Source organism: Dama dama, chromosome 19 (genome assembly GCF_033118175.1).
Source record: "Dama dama isolate Ldn47 chromosome 19, ASM3311817v1, whole genome shotgun sequence".
Lineage (NCBI taxonomy): Eukaryota > Metazoa > Chordata > Mammalia > Artiodactyla > Cervidae > Dama > Dama dama.
Window position 1 is genome coordinate 45,012,557 of NC_083699.1, and position 19,311 is coordinate 45,031,867.

The 19,311-nt window shown below is 37.9% G+C and overlaps 1 protein-coding gene across 1 annotated transcript in view; it reads right to left on the bottom strand.

The window, feature by feature from the left end:
* The window catches only part of ATP13A4 (ATPase 13A4), a 122,062-nt gene that overhangs the window by 101,717 nt on the left and 1,034 nt on the right, over positions 1-19,311 (bottom strand). Inside the window, exon 2 of the mRNA XM_061168025.1 lies at positions 13,518-13,667. Within this exon, the coding sequence (XP_061024008.1) occupies positions 13,518-13,667 (150 nt within the window). The remainder of the gene's footprint in view (positions 1-13,517; positions 13,668-19,311) is intronic.

The window sequence follows — 19,311 nt, forward strand, 5'->3', positions numbered from 1 at the left end:
TGTAGGTAAGATAGCATCAGAAGAAAGCTCAGGGGGAGTCAGCGAATCCACATGGAATGGAAACATGACAAAGAGTCTGACCCCCTTAGTGATTAACTGAGATTGTTTCCCCCTTTTCCCTTTACTCAGGACAAGCAGAATCTTCAGTTGATTTGGGGACACAAAAACCACCTTCCACCCTAACTGCCAACTTCCTGAGTAAAGCAACCTTTCCTTTCCAACCAAACTTGTCTCTTGAGTATTGATTTTTCAAGTGGCAAGCAGAGGAACAGAACTCAGTAATAGAATAAGCCTGCTCTAAGACCTGTCTGGATCTGAACAGGCTGCTCTGAACTCCTTACCATCAACAAACCTTCATGACACAGTAAGTGGCACTTCTGTGTCCCTCCTGGTAGATTCACCTTTACCCAAGAATCTCTGTTGATTTCATAGAAAGAATTACATAAGAGAAGGTAGCTTCTTCTAATTATTCCAAGATTTTCTGAGGTAGATTTCAAAGAACATGAAGAATGATTGAAGAAACTGTATAGACTGGAGAAGAGATACCTGGAAGGGTAGGGCAGGGGAAATATAAGAACAATTTTTAAATACCTGACTTGTAGAACTGGAAACTGTTTTTTTTCCAGGAAGCCACCAAAGCCATAAGAAGTAAGACTAATAAATTCAGATTAATAGAACCATATTTCAGTTCAACACAAGGAAGAGTTTTTTGTTTTTTTAATAGTCAGCTCTGTCTTACAAGGAAATGATTTGTCTTATTATAAGTTTCCTTCTCTCTGAGGGCACTTAAAAGAATGTTGGATGAATGAAGTAAGCGGCAGGAGAAGGTTAGATAAACTTTGAAGAAGATTTTGGCCTGAGATTCTGTGGAACAAGTAAAGTGAAATGTAGTAAACCAGGCATCTATTTCTCTCAATTCTAATCATTTTTTATCTTTTAATTTGTATACTATTTTATATCATTTTGGAATTTAACTGTCACAAGCTACATTCATCCATCATTCATTCATTTATGTCTTTCAAAAATACACATTGTTTAGTTATTATGTACCAGGGTTTTTTCTAAGCATTGAACATACAGTAGTGAATAGTTGATCAATAAGCTATGAGAAATTAAACAGAAAAGTATATCCTCCTTGGGATTATGAAAAAGTATTTTATTTGCATATCCTTTTATTTCAATTTGCCAATTAATTTATATACGGATCCTTTGTAGGCAATTATTTCAATGATGTTAACTCAAATAATTTTTTTTCCCTGCTCTGTGATCTTTGTATAATTTCAGAAGGAAGATAATTGGCTTTTTCTCCCAATGGTTTGAAAGCCCTATAATCAGGCATTTATTAAAGAACAGATACTATAGCTGTGGCAAAGGGATTGGGATTTGTTACCAAGTTATTAAGGATTCTAGCTTTTATTTATTCCTCCTAGGGTAGAAAGAGCAGGGGGAAGCTATAAGAAAACTTTTCTGAAATAAAATATGAAGGTTCCCTAGCCTGTTGCTCCAGCCCTGTTCACCCTTACAACATGGGACTCCTTGTGGTCAGAACTGACCCTTCATATGCACATGATGTCTTTCGCCTGAAAAACCTTTGGATAAATAGAAACATCACAACTTTCTATCACACACTTCCTCTTTATAGTTTCCTGGGGTGGAGAATGGCAAAAATGACATTTCTGAGAGTCAAAATCACATCCCTTCCTGCAGCTCCACTTGAGTCTAAATCGCTACTATTGAGAAGGGTTAGCCAATCTGGCCTTCCAAATGTGCAGATACCCCCCAAAAATATAATTTTAGGAACTAGGAAAGACTCGTCTTTAAAAATATTCCTCTAACATACAAAACACAGAGAAGATTTATATGCAGAGATATTCACTACAATATTATTAGTAGTAGCAGTAGAAAGTAACCTATGTATGTAAGAATAAGATAATCATTAAATAATATTATGTAGTCATTAAAATAATGCTTAACTATTTTTAATAACATGGAAGAAATACATGTAATAATATTAAGTGAAGAGAAACAACGTAATTATGCAGTATGGTTTCAAATTTAACTGAAAAAAGGTGAAGCACAAACAAAAAAAGCCTGAAATATAAATGCATAAAATAAAATACTAGTGGTATTTGCCTTGGGTGATGGCATCATTGTGATTCTTCTTTTACTTTTATACTGTGCACATTTTAATTATTGAATACAATTGAATGAACTTTTTGATAATGAAAATTATTTTATTTGTAATTTTCATTTTATATTGGGACATAGTTAACTAACACTGTTGTTAGTTCCAGGTGTATAGCAACGTGATTCAGTTATGCATATATATACATATATATATACATACCTTTTCTTTTTCAATTTTTTTTCCATTTAGGTTATTAGAGAATATTGAGCAGAGTTCCCTGGTCTATGCAGCAGGTCCTTGTTGGTTATTTATTTTAAATATACTAGTGTGTGCATGTCAATCCCAAACTTCCACTCTACCCTTCCTCTCTACCTTTCCCCCTGGTAACCATAAATTCATTCTCTAAGTCCGTGAACCTGTTTCTGTTTTGTAAATAGGAAAATATGATTAAACAAACTTTTAAAATAAAAAAAAAAAGCAATAAGGATGGAGCTAAGGATTGTCATACTACCTGAAGTAATTCAAAGACAAATATTATATGATGTCACTTATACATGGAATCTAAAAAAATAATACAAATGAACTTATTTACAAAATAGAAACAGAATCACTGACATAGAGAACAAATTTATCCTTACCAAATGTGAAAGGGAGGATAAATTAGGAGTACAGGATTAACAGATACACATGGCCATATATAAAATAGTTAGATAAAAAGGATTTACTGTATAGTACAGGAAACTACATTCATATATAACAGCCTATAAAGAAAAGAATTGGGGAAAAGATACATATACAGAGAGAGAGAACATAATTACTTTGCTGTACACCTGAGGCTAATACAATATTGCATATCAATTATTCTTCAATTTAAATAACTTTTAAAAATAAAAATAAAATTGGAAAAACAAACATATATTTTTAAAGTCCTTTTCCTCCTCTTCTTAGATATGTAAAATACCTTCAGAAAAGCTCTATATTTTATATTTACTCAGGCAAAAAAATCACAGGGGATCTAACCACTTTAAACTTTATTTGTTCAGTTCAGCTACACTATTATTTATTGGCTAGAAGGGAAATTCTATTTGTCCATTTTTTGTCTAGACCTCCCAATTCCCATTTATTTTACTCCAGGTAATAGCATCCAATACTCCAATTTTCTTCTGTCAAACCTCCTCCTACCACCCTCTGCTAGTGTGCTTCATGTAGAATTGCCTCTGACCCTGACTCCTGGACTGGGAATGTGATTAAAACCATGATATTCTCCTGTCCACACTAATAAGTTTGAAAAAGGGAGATGATCCAATCAGAGCCAATGAGAAAATATGAGTCTTTTTGCTCTTCTATTTTATTGAGAAAAGCAAAAATTTCTGCATATTATTGAGAAATAATTTTATTTTTTCCATTGTCTTAGTACCTGGAGATATGTAATACTGGAGTTGTTAGAAAACCCCATGCGAAGTCTGAGATTAAAGCAATCAGGACCAAACGGACAAAGGCCACTTACTTGTAAGTAGGAAATCCTCTCTGACATAAGCAAAAATGCACTGATGCTGGATAGATCCTCTACCACTTACCAAGCATGGGTCTACAAAATCACACTCAAGCAACTGCGAAGGGAGGAGCAAGAAAATCCCACCTAAGGCCAATGACAGACAGAAGTGGCTCTCATGGAAAGGACGAACAAGAATATTAACAAAGCATCATTTCCTGAAGCCCAAACACAAAAGGACTGGCTAGGATCACCCTCTGTGCCCCTACTAGAAACCTAGCAACAAGCCAAGTAGTAAAAAGCCAAGGAGGCCACACTGGTGGAGGGACAAGAGCATCACCACTTCTGTGATGCTGGCAGGCACGGATGGCTGAAAACTACAGGGGAATCTGGGTGACCTGATTTCAGAGCCTGTGCCTCTGTTCACTTCTATGCCCAAAAGATCATAAAGATACGACTTTTATAAAAGAGACCTGGAGGTTTTGTTTCTCACAAGTTCAAAATGAACCCTAAGTGTGAAATAGCAGCTAAACTAACACGCACTACCTTGGGCTTATTTACTAGTTGTAGTGGTTGTGGCGGTGGTAGTGATAACCATGGTTAGGGACAGCGGTAACAGAGACTGTGGTATTGGTGGGGCTGGTAACAGTAACGGCATCCAGGAAACTATTGGAGTTAGAGTAGGAGTTTTGGAATCAACCTGCCAAGTTTTAAGATCTGTTTTTACTGCTTCTTAGCTTCCAGATTTGGACAGATTATATATTCTCAGTTCTTGCTTTTGTAAAGTTCGGTGTAACAACTTAATTCAGTTAGGAAAGAAGAAAAAAACTTGTAATATTTGCACAGTCTTCAGTTCATCTTATCAGAAACATATTAAGTAACATTGGTGTTCTGTGTAAGATGTAAACATGAAATAAGATGCAGTACCTGCCCATACTAACTCACAATCTGTTGGAGAAGAAAGATAAACACATTATTACAAAATATAATAAAACACTCTATTACAAAACCCAGTGAAAATTGCTATAGTAAGAGTTCAAACACATTCCAGACAAGGAAGGGACCAACTGTGACCCAAGGACTCCCAGATGGCTTAAAGAAGGAAGTCAGATTTGGGATGAGTTCTGATGGATAGGCAGGACTCTGAAGACCAGATATTAGGGTGAAGACACCTTCCTGGCAAAGAAAGTATATAAAATATTCTGGGAAGAGCAAGAAGACCATGTTAAGGTGATCAGAGAAAATGGAAAGTAAAAAACTGTCTCTTAGAAGTGACTAAGGGAAAGACCTGCATAGGGTAATGTGGCATCTAAGCTAAAAGATCCTTATCATGCTTGGTGATCAAGCCTGATCTTGAGACTCAAAGTTTCAAAAATCCAGAAATTCAAAATCCTGCAGCCATGGTTCCCCCCCAAGAAGCTAGTAAATTATTGAAATACTAAGGTGATTATAGTCTCAGCCAGAGCCCTGTGTGCCCAACCACTAAAATCATGAAGTGTCCTGGCCTGAGGGACATAACATTTCTCTGGAAAGCACCAGCACATTTGGGCCTCCTTCTGCTCTTTATCTGAAGGGATAGCTAGGGCATAACTGTGCTCATTGTCCATAAGAAAAGCCTCAGGCTGAGGACGGATTTGAGGAGACGATGTTCTGACAGGCCGTCCAATTCTACCCAGCCGTGATTTTCAGGCAATTCACCAAGGTTTACATGATGGGCATCTAGAAATACCTGCTGCCCATTTAGATAGGTGGTCTCACTCTGTCTAGTCTTCATAAAGCTTTGAAATAGCCACCAAGTATTGAAACTGGCGCCTAGGGGTGAATTTCCTCTGGACGTAATGCCAAATCACCGACTCTTTGGAAGGCCAAGTCCCTGCACTATGAGTCTTCTGTGGGCCTGAGGAAGCTATAGAGTTCAGCTTTGGTTAATTATTTATTGATAGTTTTACTCTTGATTCCTTTATTCATGAGTAATTCATAGAGCAGCCGCCATAAATTTCCAGTTCCCACTTACTGTAACGTCTCCAGATATGTCCTTCTTTTCATGATTAAAAACAATTCACAGTACTTTCAAAAACTCAAGAATATCACTTAAATTTCTTAAGACACTTCACAGAGATTTTATCCACCTGTTTTAAAACTTTTTAAACCATATTTTTATGTGTGTTGGAAAGGACCCCAAGAAACCATCCGCTTTGGTCCCTGGCTCAAATCAGTAAGGTATTATTATCTCCATCTTGTAAATGAAGTGACATCAAAGAGAGGTGACCATGATCTACTTTAATAATGACTGAGCCAATACCACGGTGCTGGTCTCCAGATTCCTAATGTGGTGTTTCTTTAAATTATGCCCTGCTGTTTTGCAGCCATTAACAACTAAAGTAGTATGCCCAAAATAAAACAAAACCAGAGGCAGTAAGCTACATGTTTAAAGCAGGAGCCCAGGCTATTGCCTACTAGTTCCTGAGCCAGATGAACCTAGACATGTCATTTAATTTCTCTGTGCCTGTTTCTTCATTTGTAGAAGAGAGATGCTCATTCCTCCAAGGGTGTTGAGAGGGTTAAAGAAGTCATTACCTTGTAAAGTTCCCAGTCCAGATCAAATACCATGTAAGTATTTGCTACAGCTATTGCCATCCTCACTCCCAACCTGTTCCTATCTTTCCCTGTGGGATTAACTGACAGCACCATCTTTCTCCCTTTGGAAAAGTAGGAGCTTTAAAGTATTCCTTAATAACTTCTCATCCTGCTCACCCCTTCTCTCTTATCCCATGATCTATGGATCATGAAGTCCTTTTAATTCTAATTTCTAAATATCTCTTAAATCCATTCTCCACTCAGCATCCTCTTTAACAAGCTGTAGTTCCACCCTGAATCTCTTACCTGGACTGTTTCAAACACTCCTTCCTTGACTTTCCTCCTCCAACCAAACTTCCTCACCCCTGATGTAACATCCTTTGGAAAGGAAAATCCTACCATACGAATTGCCTGTTTCAAATTGTCCAGTGGCTTCCCCATTGTGCCCATCAGGCTGATATCACAGTAAGTCCAGCTTGATCATCAAAGATTCTAATTTAGTAGGTCTGGAATGGGGACCTATGGATCTATTTTTTTATGCACTCTCCAACTTGATTCTGGTAAACTTTTTTCATGGACCAATGTTTGGGAATCTGTGGAAAAGACAAAATACACATTCATTAGGATGTCTCATAAAGTCCTTCGCAATCTGGCCTTAATCGACCCCTCCAGAGAAAATGAATGCCCTCTTTTCCCCTTGGATTGCTCTTTGACTGAGTTGCTCCTTCTTTGTGCTCCCACGGCTCTGTATGCATAAGTCTCCTAACAAGACCTATTTCAACATAATTTCATTACATTTCACCCCTACTTGACCCAATTGTAGGACCAGCTTCACGAACATGTGGCTTGTGCAGTCACACAAGGCCCTGCTCTTGGGAGGATGCTCTGCTAGAGTCATCCTGAAGTTCATAATAATTGTTAAGCCAAAGGTACCTCATTTTTATTTTGCACTGGGTCCCACGAATTACATACTCGGTCCTGCCCGTTCATCTTTGAACTCCTTGAAAACAGAAACTGTTTGCTATTCACTTGAAATCCTCTTTGGTTAACACAGAGGATGCTTGGCACACAGGAAGGGTTTGGTAAATATTTGTTGAATTTATACATGAACGGATAAAAGAGTAGAATAAGGTATCTCATAGGAAAATAGTGTAGTATGGCTAATTAACTCTGAAGAATAAGCTTTGTTTATGATTGATGGAGAGAGCAGTCAATTGATAAATTCACAAGATGACTGACAATCCCCAATAAACAACATAAATTTCCTAGGTTTCTCTTTATTCAAACCGTCTCACCCACTGAGCGTCTCACCCGCTGCCTCCCTGTTCTTCTCAGAATACAAAATTACAGGTTAAGGGAGTTGGCATTGTGCCATCAGCTATGCCCTGAGTGTTTGTGCCAAGCACTGTACTATATTCTGGGGCCTGGGGAAAGGGGAGAAGGAGGCCATAGAAAGGTGAACCAAGCAGGTCCCCTATTCTTAAGAAGCCATTAAATCTTACTCTTTGAGTGTTTCAATCAAAGATGAGTTGACTTCATGGGAGTTCTACAGCAATGAATCAAGAATAAAGACACTGGACTTGGCCAGTGGCCCGGCTTCCTTAACATTTCAGCTGACAAAATGTCTCAGTCTAAATACAATTCCTCCACTATGAGATCGGTGGGTTTGCTAGTTAACATTGGCAACCAACTCGGAGGTGCTCAATGAGCATAATAAATAAGTGGCTGTTGAGGTGGGGGAGGTGCTTTTGCTCCCTGGTGTTAGGGAAGAAAAGGCCAACATCAACTATCAAAGTGAGCCCAATAATTGCTGAGGACAGATGCCCCTGACTCAAGCTGAAGGCGCGACAGGCCTTCCAATGTGGCAAAGACCATACACCACCCTGCTTCCATATCATGTGCCTGTGGCACTAGCTTCTTGCTGCTCCCAATGACTTGGAAGTTCAGAAAGAGTTGCTCTTGCTTTTCCATATTCACTGGGAAGTTACCCAGTCTACTGGGTTACCCAGTCTATCAGTCTACTGGAAAATTTTAGTTACCCAGTCTACTGGTTGATATAACATCAGTGATAACAGTATGATAATCTAGTAGAAATAAATGCTGACAAACATATAGATGTGTGATAACTTTCAAATCAAATATAATACGGTCACAAAGTATCACTTTCACATTCCAGATGAGACAAAGTTTAAGATTGATAGTGCTCAACATTAGCAAGTATGGTAGAGAAAGTAAGCATTCTCAAAAAAACTGCTAGTCAGACTATGAATTGGTACAATCACAATGTTAGGGTGGGCAGTTTCATTTTAAAATCATGTCTTAATCAAAATTTACAGTACACATCCCCTTTAAAGCAGCCATGCCTTTTTCTAGGACTTTTCCCTGAGGAAATGCTCTGGTGAATATATAAAAATATATGCACAAAATTGTCCATCACAACCAAAACATATTTAGAAATGACCTAAGCGTGCAACATGAAAGATGTACTTGGTTTAGTGTGGTCCATTCAAACATAATTTAAACAATAAAATCGTTATGTGAAGCTATAAATATCAAAAGGAAAATATGTCCCTAATACATTTTAAGTGTAATGAAAAAGCCAGCGTTAAAAAAGAGTATAAGTGGAATGACTCCATTTTTTTGTTTAAAAAAATGTATTTATGATAATATGTGTATATTCTTTTAAGAGTAGATTGTGATTGTCTTTTGATTCAGCATGTAATAGTGAAAATAAATGGATGATATCCAAATACAATATTCTTACTTATTTTATTTTATTTTTAAAAAATGTTTATTTATTTGGCTGGGCCGGGTCTTAGTTGTGTCATGCAAGATCTTCAATATTCACTGTGGCATGTGGGATCTAGTTTCCTGACCAGGGATTAAATCCCTGCCCCTGCTGTAGAAGTGTGGAGTCTTAGCTACTGGACCACCAGGGGAATCTCAGTATTCTTATTTTATTCAGGAATGTATGGAGGAGGGAGAAAAGTCTTGAGGAAATAATATGTGCTGTAGTGTATGGGTATATATTTAACAACCAGCCTTCAGGTGGGGCAGACAGAAGTTCTCTGCAGCACCTACTGATTTCTATGGTATAAATACTCCCACCATTATTCCTTTCAAGCTACTAATGTGGCATCACTGAAAGCAGAATTGAGAAGAGACGCACAGTAGCATACCATTATGTAGTATTTCCATGATACAGATACTACAGATAAAAATAATTGCAAGAATATAGATAACATTAAAAAGTAGTGAAATGTGATGGGGAGGGAGGTGGGAGGGGGGTTCAGAATGGGGAACACATGTAAATCCATGGCTGATTCATGTCAATGTATGGCAAAAACCACTACAATATTATAAAGTAATTAGCCTCCAACTAATAAAAATAATTGGGAAAAAAATAAAAATAAATAAAAAATAAAATGTAGTGAAATGCTAGCAAGTGATAAGCTTTGTATATGCATTTTTTATAAGTCTGGAAGGAGAGTCACCGATATAATAATATTGATCATCTCTGGTTGGAAAGTTCATGAATCATATTTACTTCATTCTTTACACTTTTATATGTCGTTGCAACATATTTTACAATAAATGTATGTTGCCTTTATAATCAGAAAAAATTTTCAAGGCTTTTTTTTTCTTTCTTAATTGCTAAAATCCAGGAAAGAAAAAAATCAGGGAACACAATTTTTAAAACAAGTGTGAGACTTCCTTGGTGATCCAGTGGCTAAGACTCTGAGTTCCCAATCCAAGGGGCCCAGGTTTGATTCCTGGTCAGGGAACTAGGTCCCACATATCAGAACTAAACAGTTCACATGCTGCAGTGAAGATGGAAGATCCAACATGCCTCAACTAAGACCTACCTAGCAGAGCCAAATAAGTAAATAAACAAACAAAAATATTTATTTAAAAAAGTCTCACTGGAATAAAGCACTTCCCCATGAAGGAGTCTGATTTCACTAGAGTGTAACTAAATATAATAGTGAGTAAACTTTGAATCAATTAAATCATATCTTTGTACAGTCACGGTATAAGGAAATGAGCACTCAGTGTTTCTAAGACCTTTCAAAATATAAATATGTAACATCTGAATTTGAGGTCCCAGGCCATCTGATGTTCTCCCTTTACAAATACGGAAACTGAGTCCTAAGACTGGTGGCTCTTTTCCAAAGTAAGCACTACAAAGCTGATTATTAATGAAGAAACTCAGCACCTCTCCATTTATAAATGGTTAAAGTAAGCACTACAAAGCTGATTATTAATGAAGAAACTCAGCACCTCTCCATTTATAAATGGTTTCTATAACCTGTGAATAAAAGTATATAGTCCTCACTTGTTGTTATTTAAAGAGATGAAACGACCTCATTTGGTAGGGAGGGAGGTGGCAGTATTCATTCAACTGGTTAACTGCTGAAGCCCTGACTTTTATCTTTACATAGATACCAGCTTATGATTCTCCAGAACTTTATATTTCTTCAAACACTTCCAGATAAGAACCCTGTGAGACAAGTGAGAAAAGGACTACACCCATTTTACAGGCACAATAACTGAGGCTAGAGCAAGCAAGTGGCTAGCCCAAGGCTAGTGAAAGCCTGATCTCTGGTCTCACCCGGGTGCTATCTGGGAGATGGTCTCCTTTTTGAGGCCTCTCAGAGGCAGTCGTTTGGGTAAATCTCTGAAGTTCACTTTTCCCCTTTTCCTGCCTTCTCCTCCTAACAAGTGCTTTCTTCCATGGGCTCCTGTCTCAATTTACACTTGAGGATATTAATTTTAGGTCACCTAGAGTCTCTCTTTAGTTTTTATTTTATTAGTTCTAGAGTGGAAGATAGTCCCAGGCATCATTAGGCCTGGAAATATTCCGTTCTTCTTTATTTGACATGAAGGCTATACCCTAGAATGTTATTTCCCCTTGGAACTTGCAGTAATTAGAAAGCCAGAAACTATAAATACTTGGTGTGACACATTTCTAGACAATGTTGATTTGCTAAAAGGAACTAACATTGAGGCCAAAGGAGACAGACTGACTCAGGAAATACAAACCATATATAAAAACAGATCCTGGGGAATCTAAGCAGATCAGATGCTTCTAGACTTTGTTCGGTTAAGGGAGGAAGTGTGTTCTCCTGTTAAGAGTACCATATCCAGGACTTTCCTGGCTACGGTATTGGTCCAGCCAATACTCTGTGTTTCCACTGTAGGGAGAGCAGATTTGATCCCTGGTCAGAGAACTAAGACCCCACATGCCTTGCAGTACAACTTAAAAAAGAAAAGGAGTGCTATATCCTCTGCAACAGCTGAAGAAGGCATCACAGGGTGTAGTGAAAACTAAGTTACTTAGAGGGCAAAAAAACTATTTTGTAAACTAAAAATCACTCTAAAAATATGTGGCATATATTTAAGGTATCTTGCTAATTTTTCATGCTTGCTGCTCTGGGTGAAGGGAGTGGGGTGGTGTGTTTAAAATGGACAGTGTCAGACACAGTAAAAGGCAGGTGGCCAGGTTTCTCCAGGCATAGCAGACTAGAGAGCTCAAGAGTGCATACTAATTGCTGCACCTCCTCCAAGACTGGCGGCTAGATGACTCCTCTCCAGAAAACACTGTGTGCTTTCCACATCAAAGGCCCTCTCCTAACCGGGCTTTCAGTTGCATGCAAAACTAAGCTGACACCCAAATGTGTTGACTGAGTGATGCCATTGTGAAGGTGACCTATTGACAGCATTGCTTCAGTAGAATGTGTAGCCTACAAAAGGGAGAGTAGTTTCCCTGGAACTAGAAATGTCCTGCCAGCAAGTAGATGATTCTTCATGACTCTGGAATGACAAACTGTGGAAGAAAAGAAATGAGGGCACAGGAAAAGAATAGCTATATTTCCAGCTGAGGATTTGAGGGAGAATAAAAAACCCTTAGAGGGAAGTAGACTTTGCCTTCTTGTGAATATTTAAGATGAGGATCAGATTTTCAACTTAATATAGAGAATTTTCAAAAAAAAAATAGAATTTTCTTAAGTTTCTTAACTTAGAGAAAACACTTTGGAGGGAAAGGGATGGATCAAAAACATGGATCAGAAGGTCATTTCTGGTGACATTTGTGTAGGGCCTAAAGGCAATTGTTATTTGGTAGTCAAATCCAAAAGAAGTAAGGAGACAATTAAGAAAGCCACATAAACTTGGGAGACTTTGATTCCCTTATAAATGTTTCAGCTTTGATAGTAGAAGGGATCTACTTCTGAAGTTTCAAAAAATGTTGTTGCTATAGGAACAGGTAAGCAGATTAGACTTGAAAGACCAGTTTAGGAACAAAGAATTTAATAGTCAGAGCTAAAGCAATTAACCAAGAAAACAATTTTAAGTAAATATCTTTTGGGTTTGTTACTTATATATTTACTCCAGGAAAATAAAAATGCTACTGTAGAATGAGAACTTCACATTTTAACATTTTAATTACTCCATTACTGGCATAAAAGACTATGCTTACACAATTAGCAGAACGGCCTTCTTAACAGAAGTACACATTTCTAACTCTCTCCTGATTAGATTGTAATTGAGAAATATAGCTTTAATTTCAGCAAGAGCATAAGAATCATCTTTGATTTTCCCACAGTTTCTCAGATGGGAACATACCTAAAATAAAAGAAACTGAACTCCAGAAAATTTTCTGTAACCAGTCTGTATAAAGGGAACAACAAGTAAAATTCTAGAAGTAAAGAGAAGCAAAAAAAAAAGAGAGAGAGAGAGAAACGGACGTAGGCTGATAATTGTTAACGTTTTTATGTGTTTTCTGCCCAGACATCTTTGTGAACACAGATATGTGAGCAGAGAAGGAGGTCAGGACCCCACTGCCCTCTTACCTCACTGAAGATGTGCTAGTTTCTCCTATCAGGAAATACACTGCTCCCAACATCAGGGATTTGCTGAAATTAGTAGGTTTTGACCAGAACTGGCTATACTGATGAGACTTGAAACAAATCATAAAGTGGCATTGTACTTCGCTCCCTTTCAATTCTACTTCAAAACATTCTTGATAAAATGAATACAATATTTTTAAGCCTACCAGATTTCTGGTGTCAGAGGTTACATTTATGGGAAAGGAAGGTTTCTTGTACCTTGTCTTTTCTCACATAGTACCAGAATCAAATCGCAGAGAAGTATGTGTATGAACATGTGTTTGTGTGTATGAGTGTGTATAAGCATGTCATCATGTGAGAGTGTGTGTGTGTGTGTGAGTGTGTGTGTGTGTGTGTGTGTGTGTGTGTGTGAGTGAGTGTTGGAGGCTGGGCAGTGGGAATGGAAAGAGGTGGAATGTGGCTGGAATCTTACCATCTCATTTTCTTCTCCTTCATTGAGCAAAGCGTGCTGGCCTTTCTCAAAGTGGTCCCCCATGGAAAAGCGATTCCACTCCTCCCTGACCTTCCGGAACAGATGCGTCCAGGTTGAGCCCAGCCACCGCCGCTCTCCCTCTCCAGCTGACTGAAAGAGTTAATGCGTTAACAATCCTCCAGGTTAAAACTCGCTCTGGAGCACACACCTTCTCTCAGCAAATGACAGTACTTAGCAAACTGAACTCCTCCCACGAGCCACCCTCTGCTTGGAGGAATTTCTGCCGGCTCCTGGCTAACTGCATTCTCGCCAAGCCGCTGTCCCAGAGGAGGCTGCTCCCATGCTGGTCTTTTTGTACCCAACTTACAGGGAAAGAACTCATTGCCTGCACAGTGCCTGCCAGCCCAAGACATCTGACTGCAAATCCGGCGGGACAATGCAGAGTTGGCAGGACCTCTCCGCGGAGTGGGGCACAGGCACAAGGACTCGCAGATTCCTTCACAGATGCTCAGGAGCTGTGTGGGAGGGAAGCTAACAGAGCTGCAGATTTCATTTGATTCATGAAAGCCCTAATCCATCGACTTTTAATAGGATCTTCATTCATTTTGCTCACAAAAGGTAAAAATTGTGACTAATCATCTTCAAAAGGTATTTGAAATCGCATTTCTCTGTGTGTGTAAAAAAAATATTCCACTCAATGAGTATGTGGAATTCAGTTTACTTTTTTGAGAAACTTGCAGGAAAAAAAAAAATATATATATATATATATATAGTCAAACTATTCCATGCAGTCTCCTCTCACTAAAATACTGGTGGTTGAACTCATAAGGAGTCTAGACTCATTTTTTAATTTTTTTCACACATTCATTCAACACACATTATTAGAGCACAGAGACGACATATATAAATCAAGTCATATTTGCTATCCTCCAACTGATGTAAGGATTCAAATACACAAGCAAATGTGGTAAAAAGATGTTTAGTTATTTTGAGAGCTGTACTAGAAGTCTAAGATAACTGTCAGAAGTCCCAGTACTGTGGAAGGAACACACATTCATGTCTACTCTGAAAGAGAAAAAAAAAAAGCAATCTAGCTGCTCATCTGTGCTAGCCTCACTGTAAGCATTTAACCTGCAGAAGCTGGCTCTTCTCAACCAGTAACAGGAGGAATTGAATGGGGACTTGGGGAAGTGTGTTGTACAGCTCTGATCAAGGACTGTCATCATAATTAAGCTAGACATTCAATTTAACATCAATCACTAGAGCGCAGTGTTTAAGGGCAAGTGTTCTGACTTTGGAGGTTCAGTCACTAAGTTATGATTCTTTGTGACCCCATGAACTGCAGCACACCAGGTTTCCCTGTCCTTCTCTATCTCCCAGAGTTTGCTCAAACTCATGTCCATTGAGTCAGTGATGATGCCATCCAACCGTCTCACTCTCTGTCACCCTCTTTGGAGGGCCTGGGTTCAAATTTGGCCTTTCCTAGTTATGCCATGTGGAGATAACAAGTTTCATAAGCTCCAGAAGCCTCTATTTGCTCCCATGTAGAATAAAAAATGACAGCAATAGAACTTACCTCCTGTGTGAGGGGTAATGCCTGGGAAACAGAATGTGTTCAATAAAGGAGAGTTGTTTTTACCTTCAATGTGTCCACCCACTCTCCTTCAAGCTACCCACAAATGTTGGCACTGATATCACCAACCTGATATGAAAAATCCTGGCAAGTCAAAGACTGAAGTGTGTGCATGTGTGTAAAACATTGAAAAAATGGCAAAGTATCACTAAGCATTAAAAAATAGCCTATTATAATATTGATTACTATATTTATACATACATGTAGCTCTTTGAATTTCTAAAAATTATTAGTGCAACTTAACCATATAAATAAAACATTTTATCACAAAATCAAAATATGAGGAGTATGAGATTTCTTTTTAGGAGGATGAAAATCTTCTGGAATTAGATAGTGGTTATGGCATCAAAACTTTGTGAAAATACTAAACTCACTAAATTGTACACTTTTTAAAGGGTAGACTTTATAAATGTGAATTATATCTCAACAACAACAAAAAATTATATCTCAAAAAAGGGTAAGTGAATATTTTAGAGCTCTAGCAAGAGTCATGTAAATATTTAAGAGACTTCAAACTTTATCTCAACTTATGAGGATTGAGAAATGTTTGTACGTGAAGTGGTAAAACTATACCAGTGCTAGTGGGCAAGTGAGAAACAAGTGTTTCATTCTGTTGTCTAGAATTGGCAATTCCTGCACTTTTTCTTTCTGACTGGGTTCCTGAATACACTTGGCAATTCATGTGCCACTGTGGGTGTAAGATGAGTGTGTAATTAATTAAGAATTTCAGGAAAAACTGCACACAAACTTAACCTCATTAAACAGATCTGATTATGCCATAGCAATATTTAAGCCCAACTTGAATAGCAAAATCAGTCCTTAAGAATGTAAAAAAAAATGTTATTGAAAACCAGGAATCTGTGGAAAATCATTTCAATGACATGGTCCAGGAGAACTGAGGACTTTGAACCAATGAGTTTCCTCACATCCCTCCAGAAGTTCTAATGGTAAAATATCCAAATGCCTCTACAACCCACATGACTCATGGGCAGCCTCCTTCCTTGTCTAGTACTGTTGGTCTGTAAGCATGAGTGTACCTAGAAACGGAGCTATATTCCATGAAAAGGAAACAGAATATTTACAGAACATTTCCACATACCAGGCACTATTCTGAGCATTTTACACACATATTTACAATCCTGACAGCGACCTCTGTAGTCAGTACTATTCTGGACCTTCCCACTTAGCAGACTGGGAAATGCCAGCACAGAAAATAAATAGTGATGCGCAAGTATTTGGACATGGCAATGCAGCTCTCCCAATCCACGATCCTCATTATCAGGTTAATACAACTTCTACAGGTTCATTTGGCATAATCTAAGTGCTTTCTGAAAGATATTAAATCTATATGACCAGGAGAGCCTCTTCGGGAAGGAAGTATTTGAGAAGGACCTTGAAGTCAGATAGGAAAAGCTTCAATAGATGGAGTTGCTGGGGCTTAGACTGGAAGTGTGTCATAGGAAAGAGCATCTAAAGCAAGGGAGCCATCAGGAGAAACACACAAGCTGGTCCTGAATTAATCCATCACCTTTGCTGCAACCAAGGTGTGAGTGAAAGAAAAAGGGCGTGAGAGAGGGCAGGAAATAGAGATTAAGGTCATTACCTGAATGGCCTGAGTCTGAGCTTAATACAGTAAGTAATGATATCAGTGAAAATAAACTAGCATCACAAATATGCGTATTTTCCTTGATCAACCTGTACTTGACTATTAGAAGAATCACTAAAGAAACAAGTTCTAAAATAACTCAGTCTTTCTAGATAATAGGAAGATTTTTTGAACCCTCTAAGTTAAATGTACTTCCTTTTACAACATTGTTTGAAAATTAATTATTATTTATTAAATAAATTTTAACATTAAATAAATTTCAATAAACTTTTTTGGAGCATTTTTAGGTTTGTACTAAAGTTGAGCAGAAGGTACAGAGATTTTTCATATACTTTTTGAAAATATACATCCTACCTACCCCATTAGCATTCCCCACCAGAATGGTACATTTGTTACCAATTAAACCTGCACTGACACGTCATTTTTACTCAAGGTCCACAGTTTACACTAGAATTCACTTTTGGCGTTGTCCATTCTGTGAGTTTTAACCCCTATAGTATCATATAGTTTCATTGCCCTAAAAATTCTCCTTCCTCCCGCTATTCATCCCTAACTTTCCAATGACCTCAGGCAATGGCTGATTTCTTACTGTCTCCATAGTGTTGCTTTTAGAATGTTACATAGTTGGAATCATACAATATGTTGCCTTTTCAAATTGATATCTTTTGCTTAGTAATATGTAAGTTCTCCCGGTCTTGTCTTGATGGCTCATTTCTTTTAGAGTTGAATATTATTCCATTGTCTGGATGTACCACAGTTTATTTATCTATTCACCTACCAAACGACATCTTGGTCGCTTCCAAGTTTGGACTATGAGAATGGCAGCTATCAACATTCATGTGCAAACAAAGGAAACTATAAGTAAGGTGAAAAGACAGCCCTCAGATTGGGAGAAAATAATAGCAAATGAAGAAACAGACAAAGGATTAATCTCAAAAATATACAAGCAACTCCTGCAGCTCAATTCCAGAAAAATAAATGACCCAATCAAAAAATGGGCCAAAGAACTAAACAGACATTTCTCCAAAGAAGACATACAGATGGCTAACAAACACATGAAAAGATGCTCAACATCACTCATTATCAGAGAAATGCAAATCAAAACCACAATGAGGTACCATTACACGCCAGTCAGGATGGCTGCTATCTAAAAGTCTACAAGCAATAAATGCTGGAGAGGGTGTGGAGAAAAGGGAACCCTCTTACACTGTTGGTGGGAATGCAAACTAGTACAGCCGCTATGGAGAACAGTGTGGAGATTCCTTAAAAAACTGGAAATAGAACTGCCATATGACCCAGCAATCCCACTTCTGGGCATACACACTGAGGAAACCAGATCTGAAAGAGACACGTGCACCCCAATGTTCATTGCAGCACTGTTTATAATAGCCAGGACATGGAAGCAACCTAGATGCCCATCAGCAGATGAACGGATAAGGAAGCTGTGGTACATATACACCATGGAATATTACTCAGCCGTTAAAAAGAATTCATTTGAACCAGTTCTAATGAGATGGATGAAACTGGAGCCCATTATACAGAGTGAAGTAAGCCAGAAAGATAAAGAACATTACAGCATACTAACACATATATATGGAATTTAGAAAGATGATAACGACAACCCTATATGCAAAACAGAAAAAGAGACACAGAAGTACAGAACAGACTTTTGAACTCTGTGGGAGAAGGTGAGGGTGGGATGTTGCGAAAGAACAGCATGTATATTATCTATGGTGAAACAGGTCACCAGCCCAGGTGGGATGCATGAGACAAGTGCTCGGGCCTGGTGCACTGGGAAGACCCAGAGAAATCGGGTGGAGAGGGAGATGGCAGGGGGGATCAGGATGGGGAATACGTGTAAATCTATTGCTGATTCATGTCAATGTATGACAAAACCCACTGAAAAAATAAATTAAAAAAAATAAAATAAAATAAATAAAAAAATAAAAAATTTTGGGAACTTTTTGGGGAAAAAAAAAAACATTCATGTGCAGGTTTTTGTGGAGACATACGTTTAGGAACAAGGAATTTAATAATCAAGGCTGAACTAATTAACCAAGAAATAATTTAAGTAAATAACTTTTGTGTTTTCAAAATCACCTCATTTGATTATGCCATCAGGGAATTGTAAATTAAAGCAACAATGAAATATCCCTATACACCTATTAAAATGGCCAAAATCTGGAATATTGCCAATACCAGATACCAGCAAGGATGTGGAACAGGAGAAGGTTTCATTGCTGATGGGAATGCAAAATGGTGCAGTTGCTTTGGAAAACATTTTGGGAATTTCTCACAAAATTAAACATCTTATCATACAATTCAGTTATTACCCTCCCTAGAATTTACCCAAGGATTTAAAAGTTTTATTATTTAAATCAGTCTCTCTTTTCCTTAATATCACCCATTTGAAATATCTTCTCCACTGCATGTGCCTCACAGAGCATAATGTGACATGGTGAGTGCAGCAGATGTGGGTTTGGCGTGATCTGAATACAAATCTTGACACTTTTCTAACAGAGACCATTCATTCATTTATTTAACACTTGTTTGAT